Source organism: Schistocerca americana, chromosome 2 (assembly GCF_021461395.2).
Source record: "Schistocerca americana isolate TAMUIC-IGC-003095 chromosome 2, iqSchAmer2.1, whole genome shotgun sequence".
NCBI lineage: Eukaryota > Metazoa > Arthropoda > Insecta > Orthoptera > Acrididae > Schistocerca > Schistocerca americana.
In genome coordinates, this window is record NC_060120.1 from 711211236 (window position 1) to 711230218 (window position 18983).

The 18983-nt window shown below is 42.7% G+C and overlaps 1 protein-coding gene across 1 annotated transcript in view; it reads left to right on the forward strand.

Moving 5' to 3' along the window:
• Positions 1–18427, forward strand: part of LOC124596003 (translation machinery-associated protein 16 homolog) — a 48802-nt gene extending 30375 nt beyond the window's left edge. The window contains exons 5-6 of the mRNA XM_047134953.1: positions 12162–12319; positions 18011–18427. Of these exons, the coding sequence (XP_046990909.1) occupies positions 12162–12319; positions 18011–18154 (302 nt within the window). The 3' untranslated portion in view covers positions 18155–18427. The remainder of the gene's footprint in view (positions 1–12161; positions 12320–18010) is intronic.
• Positions 18428–18983: the final 556 nt, after the last annotated feature.

Below are 18983 nucleotides of genomic sequence, written 5' to 3' on the forward strand. Positions count from 1 at the left end.
TCAGAGCCATTTGAACCATAATCTGCAAGCTATTTGTTACTGTCAAGATGAATACAGTGCAGTTTTCTTTCACCCCAATTCATTTGGAATTAGATTCTATATTAAATCTTTTTGTAAAGGAAAGTAGTTCTCAAACTGAATATGATCTGTGGATCACAGAACTAACTAATGTGTAGATGTTTGTGGTAAGCATTTTAATATGTAAGTGAAAAGTGCGGCTCAGAAGTTGTGACATGGTAGTGAATAAAACAGTGACCGAAATATAGAATAAATTTCCTTCACTTCACATCTATGGTCACAATTTTGTCATCAGACTACCAGTTTGTCTAGAATGACCATCTTCAGATTTGCAGCAAAATATGAGAAAAAATACAAATACAATAGCAGATTGTCTACAGCTTAAAACAATAAAATAAACCATAATGAAAAGTACTGCTGACATACATGTGCATTTGTGCACTTCAAATATGAAGAGGCATATCTGCTTTATAAAAACACGTCCTAATGTACTGGAGCCATAGTGCCATCATCAAATGTTAAACATGAAATCAGCACCAGCATTGTCGAATATGTGTAAATAACAGCATATGCAAGAGTCATCTTGTCAGCAGCACTACTGTTCAAAACAAATGACTGTACAGTAGCCACAAAATGTTTGTGTTGCAAGTTCACCAGGTGTCTCTACTGTAGGCATACACACATTCTTCATTGATTAATTGTACAATGTAAAATAAAGGGGAATACAATCACTTAAGTCTGTGAAGGGCTTATTAGGTGTAAGAGAAATTACAGTAATAAAAAGGGATAAAATAAAACATGACAGAAGTTAGATTGTTAAAAAGGGGAAGAATTAAGAGACAGTAATTGACGTATGCTCAAGTGCCAAGATTATAGATAATGACATAAATAATTAACAGCTTTGAGTGCACAGAATAATATAAAAATTATAAAACAGATAGCTAAAGAAGCCACAATGAAATAAAACAGACTGCCACACATTATCAGCGCCCTCTATTATTGCTAATGAAAGAACACTGCATAGGCGAGAAGTAGTTAGAAGAACGTGACTGCCAGAGGTACCCCTTTACCCTGTGGCACACCGTTGCTAGAAAAGAATGATAAAACCCCATACCAGTGCAAGAGAAAGATTACCTAGTTAATGAAATATATTATATAAACACAGAAGGAACAAGAAAACACAAGAGTTGTGTGAACAATGTAAGAAAATTAAGTAAATATGTAAGGCATTCTGTGCTGGGCGAAACCATCGGCAAGCTATATAAAATGGAGGCATTCAGTGACTGAAACAGAACATTGTCAAACAAAGCAAAGTAGGCGTTGGGCACGGAATCACTCTACCTATTAAGCAGTTTTGTTAATTATTTCTTTTTCGCTTTATAAATGTCAAGCTCCTCTAAGAAATTAAGAATGTGGCCTTCTTCCACCCTGTGGAGAATCCACATACTTTTTTCAGTGTTCCCTATACAATGACCAGTTTCAGATAAATGCTGTCCCAAAGCAGTTTTGTTCCATGGTGTGAAAGCTCTTTAAACCCTAAGTTAAAAGAGAAGCCCATTTGACCATTATAATATTTGTCACAGTTACTGCAATCAATCCTGTATACTCCAGAGCCATCAAATTTGTCATGCATCCTTTTCAGTTTGTGTTTTATTCACAGCTTTAGGGTGTTGTTAACTTAGGGTAGCTAACTTACGAAGAATAGTTCTTGTTAACAGAATCTTCTGTCGGTTCTTGGTAGAACAACATTATAATAAATGAAAAGCACCAGTTTGCTTTTGTTCTACAATATTGTAGAACAAAAGCAAACTGGTGCTTTTCATTTATTGAGCATTGTTCTGTGTACCGAGGAAAATATTTTACTGAATTAAGGTTTACAACACATCACTTCACATGTTGGTAAGGCGGATGTTCAGTGAGTAATTGTTGAAAGTAAAATGGCATGTGAAGTGGCTGGGATGACAAAATTAGAAATTGTGGACACCGCTGTTCAGGTCAATAAAGCTTTATCTGTTCAAAATGGTGAATCATGAGAGCCGTATTTTAAAGGGTCTTAATATCAAGTTAGAGAAGGAGAAAGCATTGGTTATCCGAGCTGACAATGGGAGTATGGCAGTTCTTGTATATGAAGATGACTACATTAGGAAAACAGAAGAGCTTCTTGCAGAAAACGATAAGAAATTCACAGAGACCCAACTGAAAAGTTTGTCTGGTTTGCGAAGAAAGATTGACAGCTCCCAGTTTCTTCTTAACAAATATGGAAGGAAATCACTTAAAATGATGAATTGCAAACTTCCCTAGCTTCGGTCTCAAGTTAAGATTCACAAAGATGCGAAATCTGGTTCATCTGATCGTGAAAAATATGTCATCACCATCCTATAAATTAAGTAAGTTTCTTAACAACGATCTTAAATCAGTTTACTCATTAGATAATTATTTTGGGGTCAAAAACAGTTTGGGGCTAGCAAATGCGATCACGGATGTACAATGTCCCAGTAAAAGAAAGTATTGACTTCACAGACATAATCTCCTATCCCATAGTAGGATTAGTACTGCAGAGTGTACTCAAGTAGTTGAATTTATAGAATTTGTTTGAGCTTACTATTTTTTTACCTTCAATGACAAAATATATTTTCAAAAAGATGGGCTTGGGTTGGGTAATATCCTAGCTGGTACTTAAACAGATATTTTTGTGAATGATTTAGAATGTAAATTTTTGCCAAGTTTCCGCATCTAAAAGATAAAGTGATTTAATATAAATGTTATGTTGATGACATTTAGAAGGTGACACCAGTGAGGTCAATGCATTGGCCCAAGCCATTGGTAGCATGCACCCAAAAATAACTTTTCCTACTGAAGTTGAAAAAGAGATCTCTATTAAGTACAATGACCGTGCCCTTAGGAATGTTTATAAAAACTAGTTTTCGATTTTCAGGGAACCTACTTGTGCAGATAGTTTCATCATTGTCAGTTCATGCCATCCTCCCTGATACAAAAAAAGGCCTTCTTCACCTCCATGATTCACCGGCTCCTTCATTTACGTTTGGCCAAAAGCGAAATTCGTAAAGAACTCAGCATTTTGTGGTAACTAACAGCTTTTCCGTAAATGTCACGTGTCCTTCCAGTAGGTTGAAGAAATGAATAACAAACAGCAGGCACACACACACACACACACACACACACACACACACACACACATAAAATAGAACCAGTAAAGAAAGAACGAAAAACATTCCTATGAAATTTAATGGCAAAATGTCCCTGAAAATAGAAAAATGTTTTAGGAAATTTGATGTCAGATGTGGCTTTCAGGTTAACACCACCCTAAAACTGCGAGTAAAACATAAACTGAAAAGGACGCATGACAAACTTGATGCCTCTGGAGTATACAGGATTGATTGCGGTAACTGTGACAAACATTATATCGGTCAAATGTTCTGCTCTTTTAACTTAAGGTTTAAATAGCTTTCAGAGCCACGGAACAAGACTGCTTTGGAACAGCATTTATCTGAAACTGGTCATTATATAGGGAACATTGGGGTGGAAAAAGGCCACATTCTTAATTTGTTAGAAGAGCTTGAAATTTATAAAGCGAAAAAGAAATAATCAACAAAACTGCTTAATAGGCTGAGCAATTTCATGCCCACTGCCTACTTTGCTTTGTTCGACAATGTTCTGCTTTAATCACTGAATGCCTCCATTTTGTATAGTTTGCTGATAGTTTCACCCAGTACAGAGTGCCTTACATATTTACTTAATTTTCTTACATTGTGATGTGTTGGCAAATGTGCCAACACCTTGTAGATAGAGGAGGCCGAAATGCACGCTATCTAACGCAGACGGGCATGAATTCTGGAACAGGATAAGTAGTGAATGGTAGCAAGAAAAGTACGTTGCTTTGGGAATACTTAACTTTTATATAGTCCTTTGGTTTACAACATTCTTGATGAGACATTTCATACGGTAACTATCAAACTATGCAAGGCTTCGTCAGTGTAGTCGCTAGCAAAGTCGTCGTACAACTGGGGTCGAGTGCTAGTCCGTAACTCGAGACCTGCCTTGTGGTGGCGCTCGGTCTGCGATCACACAGTGGCGACACGCGGGTCCGACATGTACTAGTGGACCGCGGCCGATTTAAGCTACCACCTAGCAAGTGTGGTGTCTGGCGGTGACACCACATTCCTCCCCCGCAAATTGGCGAACGGTTGTGTTATAAGGCTTCCGCCCGCCGTGGGGAGGACCCCATGTTGACGTATGCGATGAGGTGGGGAGCCTAACAACAGGCGAGGCTGTGCCACTCGCACCCGGCCATTCGGTCCGAGGGGAGCTAGGAAACGCCTGAAAACCTACTCCAGGGTGCACGTCAACATGCGGTGTATGCGCCCGTAAAGAGACAGGAGGGGCCGAAGGGTCGACCTCTATTGCGTCGGGGTATCCGACGCGCGATGACGTCGGGTGGTCCGGAGCGGGCAAGAGTTCCATGGCGGAGGACAGGTGGGCACGGGAAGTGATCGGCGGCGCGTGACCCAGGGAGGCGCTGGGCGGCTGCAGCGAAGCGTCGAATGCGGGCGGCGCCGGCGGGAGAACAGGCAGCGGCTGCAGCGGCGTGTCGCCATGGGGCAAAATGGAAGGCATCGTCGGTAACACCTGGGGATGAGGCGAGCCAGTAGATGGGTCCCCAGGGCGCTGACCAGACGGCACCGTCGCTGAAAGCAGACGGGGAGCGGCAGAACCTGTGCGACGACAGAGGCGCAGCTGATTGAGATGCCGACGCACCTCACCAGAGGCCCCCAAAACCAAATACATCGCGTGGCCGAGACAGCGAAGAATGCGCCCTGCGAGCCGACGCCGTGAACCTCGATAGTTGCGATAAAAGACAACGTCGCCTGGAGCAAAAGCAGGAGTCTGCCGCTGCACAGGAACCTGATGCGGCGGATGCAGCAAAGACATCAAGGTTCGATGAGGACGACCGTGGAGCAACTCAGCCGGCGAGCGACCATCTCGGGGCTGAGAGCGATACGATGACAAAAAGAGCAACAACGCGTCCTCCCGAGAATGCGACTCTTTCAATTTCAACATCTGTGACTTGAAAGTCCGGACCAATCGTTCAGCGGCACCGTTTGACTGAGGCGAAAACGGCGCGGATGTCAGATGTTGAATACCATTGACCTGGCAGAATGACTGAAATTCTGCGGACATGAATTGTGGGCCATTGTCAGAAACAATAGTCTGCGGAAGACCTTCAATGCAAAAGATAGCAGACAACGCTTGGATGGTGACGGAGGACGTCGTGGAAGACATCCGGACAACAAAAGGAAAATTACTGAAGGCATCTACGAGAACCAACCATCGAGCATTCCAGAATGGACCAGCAAAATCGATGTGCAAGCGTTGCCAAGGGGAAGTGGCTTTTGGCCATGCAAAGACTTTCCGCGGCGGTGCGGATTGTTGTTCGGCACACGCCATGCAAGAAGAACACATATTCGTAATCGCAGCATCGATTCCGAACCAAGTACAGTGCTGACGAGCAAGTTGTTTCGTTCGCACTATACCCCAATGTCCTTGGTGAAGAAGCCGTAAAACAGAGGACTGTAACGAACGTGGGACCACGACTCGGGACTGATCATTATCAGAACGCAACAACAAAACACCACGTCGAACAAAAAGTCTCTCCTTATGAGCAAAAAAATCGCCGAACCAACGGATCCTCGATCCGAGACTTTGACAAAGGCCATTGCATAGCAACAAAACGCAAAACGGTAGCAAGGACAGGGTCAGCAGCTGTGGCTGTAGCTACACGACGAAACTCAATCGGAAACGATTCGACCACTTCATCGATTTCCGAATCAATGAACATGCAAGCAAGTTCGGAAGAATCGAATGCCTTATCCTCAGCAACAGGCAAACGGGACAACGCATCGGCGTTTCCGTGCTTAGCAGTGGACCGATACAAGATATCGTAGCGGTACTGTGAGAGGAAAATAGACCAGCGAATGAATTTCTGCGCTGTACGCGGAGGTACAGGCTTGTTCGGATGAAAAAGCGATGTCAAAGGTTTGTGGTCTGTGATGATGGTAAAGTGACGACCATACAAGAAATCATGGAACTTAGTAACACCAAACACGAGAGCCAAAGCTTCTTTCTCTATCTGTTAGTAATTTCTTTGCGCAGACGAGAGCAATTTTGACGCAAAGGCAATAGGGCAATCATGCGACCCATCTTTGTGCGCAAGCACAGCACCGATCCCGAAATCCGATGCATCTACCATCAACAAAAGGGGTTTCTGGGGATCGAATTGCGTAAGGCAAGTATTAGAAAGCAACGCCGATTTCAACTGGCGAACAGCGCGGCCACATTCCGTCGTCCAGAGAAACGGAACACCTGTACGGCGTAAGCGATGAAGTGGAGCTGAAATGGAAGAGGCATTGCGCACATTCACTCACACCTTGTGATGCTAAATCGTGTAATGTTCTTGCGATCTCAACACGCAATGCGTGAGGAACATTGCGCGCTCTGAAAAATTTCGGTTGCGCGTTTAGTTTCAGTTCCAAATGTGCTGCATAGTTTTTAGCGCAACCCAGGCCCGGTGCAAAAATGTCTGCAAATTCTTCACACAGACGAGAAACACTGTTGGAAGGCACAGTCTGATTCACTGATAGGACCTGATTTACTACAGACAAGTTAAACAATTGAAATAAATCTAAACCAAACAAGTTCACTGCAGTAGAAGAACGAAGAACGTAAAATGACACAAGTTTTGTTTGTCCCTTATATGTTGCAAGAAGGGTGCACTGTCCTAACACAGGGATAAGCTGTCCTGAATAACTTTTTAACTGAACATTTGTGGCATGCAACGGAGGTTTGCCCAGTTGTTTGTACATGTTGTGATTGAGCAATGAAACTGCAGCTCCGGTATCGAGCTGGAATGGTATGACCTTGCCATTAAAGTCCAAATCTACAAAAAGTTTATTGTCCTGCTGACGACAAGAGCGACTGTTTTGTGCAATTTGAACAGACACTGGTACAGAATCACTTGCTAATTGACGTGATTTGCGGCGACGTCGACACACACTTTTGTGGGACGAACACAGTCACTGTTAGAGACAGTGTCACTGGACGAAGTGGAATTAACTACATGAATGTCCATGGGGGAAGGTCCACGAGCCTGAGTGTCCTTGGTTCGATTCCGGCGCGAAACAAAGGGCCTGGAATGATTAAGAGTGTCTGATCTGAGCTTTTTCTGGCAAACACTTTGAACATGTCCTTTCTTATTACAGAAAAAGCAAATAGCTTGGCGTGACAGGCAATGTTCACGCGAATGTCTAGTAGCACACCGCGGGCATGATTTCACTGCATTTGTATGCTGTCGCGGCACACCTGGTTTAGATTTTTTGACGGCAGCTGCGCAGACGTGCATGAGGGCAGTTTACCGGGCCGCGCAGCGCGCCCGGCCGGCCGGTTAATGTTACACACGGCTGGCGAAGTCGCAAATGATTCCTGAGCAAAGTCAAGCGTGTCTTGTCTATCCAATATGTCTATCACTTGTTGAAGGGAGGGATTAACTAGTTTCAAAATCTGCTCCCGTATGCGAACATCAGAAACGTTCTGTGCAATTGCATCACGTACCATAGTATCTGAATAAGGAAGGCCAGTCACATTCAAACGTACAATCCCTAGTAAGGCCTTGCAAAGTTGCAACCCACTCCCGATTAGTTTGACCGGGCGTACATTGTGTACGAAAGAAAGTATACCTCTTTGCAACTACATTAACTGTTTCTTTGAAATAGGCGTCCAATGCCGACAAAATTTCTTCGTAGGACAGAGTTGCTACGTCGCGTCGGGGAAACAGTTTCACTATCACACGGTACGTTTGCACGCCGACACAAGACAATAAGTGAGGCTGCCGCTCGTTACCTTGAATTCTGTAGGCGGCGAGATGAAATCCAAACTGGCGTGACCACTCAGTCCAGGTCTCTTGCTGTGCATCAAAATTGCGAAACGGCGGTGCAACTGCATGTTGTGGCTGCGGGAGCGGTGAAGCGGCGGCTGCCGCATCGTGTTGCAGTGCACGTTGACCCTGGACGAGTTGTCCAAGGGCATCCAATAACACCTGCGTCTGCTGATTCTGCAAGCGATAAAATTCGGACAGTACATCGGGAGATTGTGGCGAAGCCATGACACAAGTAAATGTAAGCAATTAGAAAGAACAAGACCCTTTCCGTTGTCTCGTCGCCAATGATGTGTTGGCAAATGTGCCAACCCCTTGTAGATAGAGGAGGCCGAAATGCACGCTATCTAACGCAGACGGGCGTGAATTCTGGAACAGGATAAGTAGTGAATGGTAGCAAGAAAAGTACGTTGCTTTGGGAATACTTAACTTTCATATAGTCCTTTGGTTTACAACGTTCTTGATGAGACATTTCATACGGTAACTATCAAACTATGTAAGGCTAATGGCGCCTTGCTAGGTCGTAGCCATGGACTTAGCTGAAGGCTATTCTAACTGTCTCTCGGCAAATGAGAGCAAGGCTTCGTCAGTGTAGTCGCTAACAAAGTCGTCGTACAACTGGGGTCGAGTGCTAGTCCGTAACTTGAGACCTGCCTTGTGGTGGCGCTCGGTCTGCGATCACACAGTGGCGACACGCGGGTCCGACATGTACTAGTGGACCGCGGCCGATTTAAGCTACCACCTAGCAAGTGTGGTGTCTGGCGGTGACACCACACATTGTCCACACAACTCTTGTGTTTTCTTGTTCCTTCTGTTTTTATATAGTATACTTCATTAACTAGATAATTTTGCACTTGCACTGGTATGGGGTTTTATCATTCTTTTCTTGCAATGGTGTGCCGCAGGGTACGAGGGTCATTCTGGCGTTCACATTTCTCTAATCCATTCTCATCTATGCAGCTTTCTGACATTAGCAATAACCGAGGGCACTGATTATGAGTGGCAGTCTTTTTTATTTCATTGTGGCTTCTTTAGCTATTTGTTTTATAATTTTTGTGTTATTCTGTGCACTCTGAAAGCTGCTCATTATTTATGTCATTATCTATAATCTTGGCACTTGAGCCTATGTCAATTACTTTCTCTTAGCTTTTCCCCATTTAACATTATAACTTTTGTCTTGTTTTAGTTCATCACTTTTTATTACTGTAATATATCTTACACCTTATAAGGTCATTACAGACTTTGCTGATTGTATTCCCCTTTATTTTACGTTGTACAATTAATCATTGAAGACAGTGTGTGTGCCTACAGAAGCAACTTCTGGTGACCTTGCAACACAAACATTTTGTGGCTGCTGTACAGCTGTTTGTCTGTTTGTTTTGAACAGCAGTGTTGCTGTCAAGATGAATCTTGCATATGCTGTTATTTATACATATTTGATGACACAATGCTAATTTTGGGTTTGATATTTGACTTTGTCTCTACGGCTCCAGTATATTAGCATGTGTTTTTGTAAAACAGATATGCCTCTTCATATCTGAAGTGCACAAATGCACATGTATGTCAGTAGTACTTTTCATTATGGTTTATTTTATTGTTTTAGGCTATATACAATCTGCTAATGTATTTGTATTTTTTCCCATATTTTGCTGCAGACCTGGAGATGGTCATTATAGACCGAAACCGGTAGTCTGATGAAAAAAAAAGTGACCATAGACATGAATTAAAGGAAGAGAAGTATGTCTCAACTACAGCGTTGAGAATCTTTTCACTTAAGATCATTTCACTTCTGACCTAAGTCTTTTGTAAACAGGTGTGGTGTACTTTGGTTTTTCTGACATGTTCCACCCATCCTTAAAGATCTTACTTTCAATGTAGGGAACAAAATCTGTCCGATTTACAAGACAACTCCATTTTCATCATTTTTTCACTAAATTTTGTTCAGCAGTAATGAATTTTGAATTCCAGAGTTTCATTTCTTTGTACAGCACTGACTGGTGGATATAATTTGCTTGGAGACATTAATTAAATTTTTAGCATGTACGAGGTTTTCCATAAGTACCTCTGAGGTTTCAGATGATTGTGCGAAAACTAGAAGACATTCAGTAAGAAACACATTATTGGATAGAGCATCTCCCCAAGTTTCAATTTGTAATATGTGTGTCAGAACATGTAGGCAAATCATCCACTACATGTCGTCATATCTATTTGGTTGGCATCTACAGATAGGCAATTCAATGAACAGGTTTCCAAAGAGGGCTGCTATCGCACCTCCTGCGCGACACCAGTGGCGGTGGCGGCAGCAACAGCAGTGTCAATGAATTGCTCACACATCTTGCCTTCTGCCACATCACAAATAATGCCCATATTGAGCACCTGCAGTGTGGGTTTAAAACTTAGAGATATGCTCTATCTAGTGATATGCGTCTTTATTTTCTGTGTGTTTCTTAGTTTTCGCGCAGTCATCTTTTGAAATCCTGGAGGCACTAATGAATAACACTTTATATTTGATGTCATCATCTAGAAATAGATGCCAGTTGGTATTTAATTGGTGGGATTATTTTTTTTCTTCATTAATATTAAAGCTGTCTCAGCTTAGTCCATGTACCTTACCCCATTTTCTCCAAGAAGTGCAAAGGTCTCTGCCCCAAGTTACGGAACACCACAGGGATAAAAATACACTGATATACACACTTCTACTCATGTATTTCCATTGTAAATTAGTTTTCCAACACTGTGTATAGTTTTAAAGTCTTATTTATCCCATGGGTGAAGGTGCCTCAGTCAACACAAAGAAATAGTACAGCAGCTGTGTAGTCAATTCACTTAAGGGGGATTCTGATACAGTATTGGTATCTTACATGTGAAGAAGAGCAGTGATGTGGTTGTGTTGACGAGCAGGAGTATGTTCAAAAGATGCAGGGATTACTGTCTATTCCAGTGTATCACACTATGCCGACCCAACAAGAAGGGTGAAGAGGAAGACTGGCAATCTCCTGGGGAAAAAAATATGGAAAAAAAAGTTCCATGTTACAAGAGCTGTCAGGACTCTTAGCTCTTATTTTGCTGCCCCCCTTGGGCCTGTTGTCAGTAACATTGGCATTCCAGCATACCGTGTAGCAAAATACCTTGCTACTCATGTCAATTAGATGGATTTCTTTTGAATTACTCTGGCATCTTTGTAAGTTTTGATGTATCTCCATGTTCCTTTGTCTAATTTGTTACAGTTAATTGAGGTTATGTTTTGCATTGAATTAACTAACCTGTTTCAACATGTATTGTATTCCACTTACCTTTTATTGAATGACCAGTTCTATGAGCAGACAGCTGGAGTCCAATGTGGAACCTGTTGTCACATTAATGTGACCACCTTTCAAAACTCTTTAAGAAAACACCTTTGGCATCTTGGACTGCTGCGAGACATGCAGGAAAAAGTGACTCATTTGACATCCGTTTGATAAAAGAATTGTTCAAATGATCTATGAAATACTTAACTAAGTAACTAACTGTTCATTGTATGGATCTGTAAACCTTGAAAACGTTCGAAAAAATATTCTCTTGCAAAGTTATTGCCTGCATCTCGTGGTCGTGCGGTAGCGTTCTCGCATCCCACGCCCGGGTTCGATTCCTGGCGGGGTCAGGGATTTTCTCTGCCTCGTGATGGCTGGGTGTTGTGTGCCGTCCTTAGGTTAGTTAGGTTTAAGTAGTTCTAAGTTCTAGGGGACTGATGGCCATAGATGTTAAGTCCCATAGTGCTCAGAGCCATTTGAACCATTTTTGCAAAGTTATTAATCAGTGGTATAATTTTCTTTTCAATTGTTGAATTCTTCTTGATATTGTAATTTCAATGAACGTTATTGTAGTTGCCAACATCGGATTCATTGATAAAATAAAGATTAAAATTAATGCAGAATGTAATATTATTTGAGCCTACCGTGTGTTTTAAAAGAAGTGACAAAATAATAAACTTGTACTTGTGTCACCTGATAATTTATTGTGTTTCTAAAATATGAGCAGAAATGACAAGCTGAAATTCACCTTCCGTTTGTGACGAGGTAATACAATGAAAGTAATATATTTGATGAGTTACAGGATGTTAATAATGTGCTGTCTTTGACATTTTGTACAAATGAATTCACTGTTTCTGGTGGTGATAATTTCACAGATCCAATTGTTTTCTTTCTTTCTGATGCAGAACTACCTGATATTCTTGCAACCAGCCAGTTGGCATTGTTACGTCAGTGGCAAGGCGAGTTACGCTTCCTACAAAAGTTCAGACTTAGACTGTTTTCAAAACGTTTCTTGTCCTCCATCATAGGAAAATCAGTGGCAAAGGAGAAAGCTAACTCAGAGGTATGTCAAATAAATTTTTAACTTTACTAGATTTTTCAGTTACAGGTAGGAGGTCATTTCATTCATATTACGGTTATTACAGGTAGAAATGGTTGGTCAGAATTAATGTCCGGGTTCACACTGATAGTAAATAAGAATTTCTCTGAGTATTACTTTACCTTTTTTTTTTTTTCTCGGAATGATGTGGATGAAAAATATAATGTACCACAAGTGAGATACAGTCGGAAAAGTCTTTTATTTTCTCAACACAGCCATAATACACTAATCTATACTGATGGTTCCAAGCGAGTTGACAGCCTAGGATGCCTGTTTTATGTCCTTTAGACTCAATGAATGAATGAATGAATGAATTCATTCTCTCTGGTTGCAGAGGCATAGTTAATCCTGAGGACATGGGATCTCACTGTGAGTACACTTAAAGCCATTCAGGTTATATGCCCATTGAGAAATAAATCCAGAATAACCTCAGTTCTCTTGTCCACTAACAGAGGTTGATAAAGTTGGTGATATTCTGATACCAGACTTCGTGGAATTTGGGCCGTTGAATGGGGGGCTGGAGCACCCAAGGAGTGGTACAACTTCATATTGTTGCACACAGTGCTGTTTCCCTTGCTGCTCATTGGTGAGATTCACCTTCTCCTATCCTTCCTCTGCTTTAGGCTTTGAGATTCCTCTTTTTCTTCATGCTTCCTGTGCGCTCCTGAACGCTGGCCCATGCTTCCTACATGCAACAGGTAACTGGGTAATGCGTAATTCCCAGCAGCGTGTCAACAGGTAGGGTTCGCATGCGCACCCTGGTACAGGCCAGGCCTAGGGAGGGGTGATTACCTGAGCTGCTGCCTTCCAAAATTGTTGATTGGTCCCTCTGTCAGGTGTGACCTGAGGTTTGAACAATCACGTAAGATGGATGAGCCCCCTCGGAGGGAGACACTGGCAATCATGAGGCATTTTCTCGCAATGAGTGAATCATTGTCTTCACAGCCCATGTCTACCAAATGTAAACGAAATGAAACTCCCAATTCAAAGACCCTCCCAGCTGCAGCATGGTTCCTCGTGGTTTCATGGTTAGTACTTTTCAACCGTAAATCTGTTTCTCATTCAGAAAAGTGTTGATGCAATTGTTGGCCCTGTGAAATCTTGCTCTCATTTACACAATGACACTTTGCTTTTGGAGAATACTCCTGATTCTCAAATACAAAAACTGCTTGCCGCTTCACTTCTCCATGGCTATCCTGTTCATGTTGAGCCCCTTAGAACCCTTAATTCATGCCATGGTGTTTACACTAGGCTGCTCAATGGTCTGACCAAGGCAGAAATCCTAACATACCTCTCTAATCAGGGTGCCATTGCTGTCCATAGGATTATGAAAAAGGTAGAGGCATCCTTAGTGCGCACACACACACACACACACACACACACACACACACACACACACCACACCACACACACTTTGCTCACCTTTGATAGAGTGGTGCTTCTGTCAAAGATCAAACCAGGCTATGAAGTTATCACAGTCCGACAGTACATTCTGAACACAATGTGCTGCTACCTGCATCATTATTTGAACCATACTCAAATGTCTTGTTGACACCCCGGCCAAACAAATGTGTAACCTGTGGTAGGATGTGCATCAGAACAACTGCCCCCCTCCGCCCCCGCTGTATCAACTGCAATGGTGACCATACCGCCTCCTCTCGAGATTGGCCCATGTATCTCGATGAGTGGGCTATCAAGGATATCTGGGTAAAGGAAAAAGTGACTTATGCGGTCGCTCACTGGTTATTGGTTAGTCTCACACCCTGCACTCTACCATCTGGCACTTACAGTATTGTTCTTGTTACATCTTGCTCCATGAAGAACATGGCCATGCAGATGTGCGACCTCAAATTCAGCATTATCCAGTGTCGTGGTAGCATCGCTGTCTCCTCTTCCAGCTGTGCAGCAAGCCACCGAACATTCGCTTCCCTCGGCGAAGTCACCTGCTACATAACAAGCAGGCTGGAAAGGACAGAAGGAATACTCCCACGAAGACTTTCTACGTCCCTCCAGCCAACAAACAGATGAGTCTTCCTCTACCAACTGGAAAGGCTCAAAGAAGTCAAACAAAGGCAAAAGTTCTTCTCCTTCACCGACTCTGAGATCCTCTTTGACGGTGTCGTCACGTGATACTCTTGCCCAGGCAACTCCGTGTCGTTGGTGCGCACTACCGACCGTTTTTCTGCCCTGGACCCTGCAGATAGACTGGGGGAGAATACAGACACCTCTGTGGATATCATGGTGCTGGATCCTCGAGCCTCTGCACGTTGTGGTAGTGAGTCTTTGAAGGCCGGCACTCGGCAGCTGCTGAGGTGACACCCCTTCAACTTTTCCCCTCTCTCCTCTCCTCATTATGACTCTCCTTCAATGGATCATTTGTGGCCTTCGATCAAACAGAGGATTTACAGCTGCTATTAGAATTGCAGTGTCTGCTTGTTCTCTGCCTCCAGGAAACAAAATTGTGTCCTCAAGACTGCTTTGAGCTCTCGCATTTCTTTCTAATCCATTTTGACACCCCACTCCGGAGATAGCATTAAGTCTTGTGGGTGAGTCATGCTGCTAGTACGGGATAACATTCATAGTCGACCCATCTCCCTGACTAGCCCCCTTCAAGCTGTTGCAGTCTGCCTTTTCCTTCCTCACTTGACCTTTCCCCTTTGTATTGTTTACATTCCTCTATCATTCGATGTTATCAGGACAGACTTCCTCCAGCTTATTGGGCAGCTACCTCACCACTTTCTGCTGCTTGGTGACTTTAATGCATGAAGGATATTAGTTTGATTAATTTAAGTCTTTAGGGTTGATGTTGAAATTAATAGTCATCCTATGATGGTAAACTGTGTTCATTATAAACAATTGCTTGCACAGTGTCATTACATTCTTTGGGACAGCTAGCTGGATTTCATTCACTAGATCTTTTAACAGTTCGACTCCCTCTCCCACCGTGTGGCTCTCTGTGACCCAAGATCCATTCACCAATTTCTAGCCTGGCAGTAGCAGATGATATCACTGTGGACCCTGTTGCTATACCTTGGACCGGCATTTTTTGAAGATTTCTAGTTCCTCCCACTATCACTGTGCCTTCCTCCATTGGAAACGAGTCCGCAGATCATGGTCTCGCGGTCGTGTTCTCGCTTCCCGAGCACAGGGTCCCAGGTTCGATTCCCAGCTGGGTCAGGGATTTTCACCTGCCTCGAGGTGACTGGGTGATTGTGTTGTCCTCATCATTTCATCATCATTCATGAAAGTGGTGAGAATGGACTGAGCGAAGGTTGGGAATTTGTACCTGCACTTATAACCGTGCTGTTGAGCGCCCACAAAATCATCATCCAGACGATGTTCACATTCGGATCTGGGCAGAGGGCACATTTCCCAGATACTGGTGTGAAGCGACTATCATACCCATACCAAAGCCTGGTAAGGACAAACACCTTCCTTATAGCTACTGCACTAGTTCTCTCACCAGCTGTTTTTGCAAGGTGATGGAACATACGATTCCTGTCCAGCTGTTTTGGTGGCTCAAGTCTCGCAGTTTACTAACCACTGCACAGTGTGGATTTCGAGTACGCCGTTCTGCTGTTTGCCATCTCGTCACTTTGTTGATAAATGTCGCAAATGTTTTTATGCGGAAATCCCAGACTGTGGCCATGTTTTTCTATTTGGAGAAAGCCTACGGCCCCTGCTGGAGGGTTGGTATCCTCTGTACTTGTGGGGCTTCCGTGGCCTTGTTTCCTTCAGGCATTTTTAAACGAACAAGTTTTCAAGGTGCTTGTGGGTTCTGCCTTGTCAGACACCTTTCTCCAGGTAGACAGTGTAATTCAGGATTCTGTCCTGAGTGTTGTCCTCTTTGCTATCACCATTAACCGTATAATGGCCTGTCTCCCGCTGGGCATCTCTGGATCCCTTTCCATTGATGATTTTGCCATCTATTGCAGTTCTCCACAGACTTGTCTCATTGACCAGCATCTTCAGCAATGTCTCAATCGCCTTCACTCATGGAGCATCGGCTGTGGCTTTTGTGTTTCCACTGACAAAACCATTTGTATGAATTTCTGGTGGTGCAGTTGCTTTCTTCCACCATCATTACATCTTGAATCTGTTGCTCTTCCATTCGTTGAAACTAAGAAATTCGTAGAATTCATGTTTGGCCATTGGGGCCTTTTGTATTAGCCCAGTTGAGAGTCTGTATGCGGAAGCTGCTGAACTACCGCTGTTGTAGTGTATTTACTTTCTCCTCACCAGATATGCATGCAGTTTATCTGCCATGCGTGACCAGCTACCCTATGCCGCCTCCTTCGATGACTCCTTTGATCGCCAGTATGGGGTGCATCCTTTTTCTCTGTTACTTCCTGGAGTTCGCTTTCAGCTCTTGCTCCGGCAGCTTAACTTCACTCAACCTGCAACCTTTCACCACCTTGGCTTTGTGCGGCAGCCTGTGTTCACCTTGGCCTTCGTTCACTTCCTAAGGACACTACTCCAGCCTCGCTCTATCACCTTCAGTTTCACGACCTTTGCGTGGAACTTGGCAATAGTTCCTTTGTGTACACAGATGACTATCTGACTGTGGTATCGCGTATGCCGTCACCATTGGCACCAGTGTTTTTCAGTGTCTGCTTCTGGAACACTGCTCAGTATTTACAGCAGAGCTCTTTGCCCTGTATTAGGCCACACTATACATCTGGCGACACAGGCTTTTCAATTGCGTCATCTGTTCCGACTCTCTCAGTGCCCTTCAAAGCCTCTGTGTGCTGTACACCTTGCACACCTTAGTGCAACGGGTTCAAGAAAGCTGTCACTTGCTCAGTCTTGATGGAGCCACTGTGATGTTTCTATGGGTTCCTGGTCACATTCTTACATTCCCTTCAGTCTCTGTGTTGCCGTCTGTCAGCAGATGGTGTCGCCTTGTCATCACCATTGGTCCTCCCTTCATGGGAACAAGCTCAGAGTTACTAAGCCTCTTCCAGTGGCATGGACGACCTCCACTCGGCACTCTCGCCGTGAGGGGATCGTTTTAGCTAGGTTGCACTGTTGACCACGTTCCAATTTTTATCCATTGTAGCAATATGGCAAAGTACATTTGATTTTTATTTCAGGACCTCCGTTTGTCTATGACATATTTTATAGACCTTTTTCCATAATGTCCCTGTTTTTATCTGTCTTCTCTTCCATCTATTCGGGTTAACGTGTAGTTGTTTTTAACTCTTCTCTTTGTCTTCATGTTCTACAGTTCTGACATGAGCACATATGATTCTAGTTGTTTTCACTCACTAAAATCAACCAAACAAAAAAACCATTACTAAGTTTCTTGATAGCAAAAACAGCAAAAAATTGCTTGTTACTAAAAAATTATCACTTTAAGATTTCCTTTTTTGCCAGACATTATGTTACTCAGCTTTTCGTGTAACATATTTTTCTGCCATGTTCTTTCTTTACTATGTGCTCATGTTGCCAAAATCTTGGTCAGTCAGCAAACACTTCTCCTGTTTTTGAATGACCTTTATTTTGCTATATCCAGGTTATAATCTTTATAATTACATAAAATAGTAGATATGTAGAAAATATGACAATTCCTGGTAGAATGCTAAAATATTTTTCAGCTTTTAAGGTTCATACATGTGTATGTTTTAAACATGTTTCTGTAACTTACTGTTGCAGAATCAAAGTGACTCATCAGAAAGTACCAGTATAAATATCCTCCCTGAAGAAGACAAAGATTCAACATTACCAGCAAATGATGGAAATGAGATTGCACCAAATAAAACAGAGGCTGCAGAGGAACATATGGAAACTGACACTTGAACCTCGTGCAGGATCTGAAACATGCTGCTACATTCTGTGTTATACCAGGATAATCTTGGTATGCTCCATGAAGACAGACACAACTCATCAGTCCAGTTATTATTCACGTCATTGTGGACAGACAATGTCTTGATATTATTAAAGATATGCATGTTTGAGTTTGTGACTCTGGGCGTCCTCTGATTCCTGCTTTCAGTATATATATAGTATTTATTTGTTCAAGCTTGAAATGTTAATAGCTACTGTAAATACATGTTTATTTTTTAAATGTTATATATCTTTTATTTTATTAGTACCTTTAAACTTGTACTCATTGCTTCAAATACTATACTCACAGCTCTGTTCTTACTGTTTATTATCTATGTAATGTCAGAACTGTGTGTGTGTGTGTGGGGGGGGGGGGGGGGTCTTAATTTGAATCCCACAATCTGACTGGAGGTGAAATGGGAGAGAGACACTGATAAGGTCAAGCTGAGATTTTTTGTGGTTGGGGAAGTACAAAATGACTTGGATGTCGGGCTAAGGAGGTAGATAAGGTGTTAATAAGGAAATGATACGCTGTGTTAATTTTTCGTCTACTTTTAATGCTTCTTCATGTGTTTAGAAGATTGTGCTGAAGAGCAGAGATGCTAGGTTATCACTTGAGTCCTAAGACCCACTTAATGAAAATGTAAAATGTAGGTGAAGTGTGTAGCCTCACACTCATAGTAGCCAGTTACTAGGACAAAAAGAGACACTGGCTGAACATTCTGTTAGAAACAGCTTGCGCATAGTAACGTGTAACAGTGGTATTAGAGACCTCAAATTGTAAAAAGGAGCCAGTTTGTAT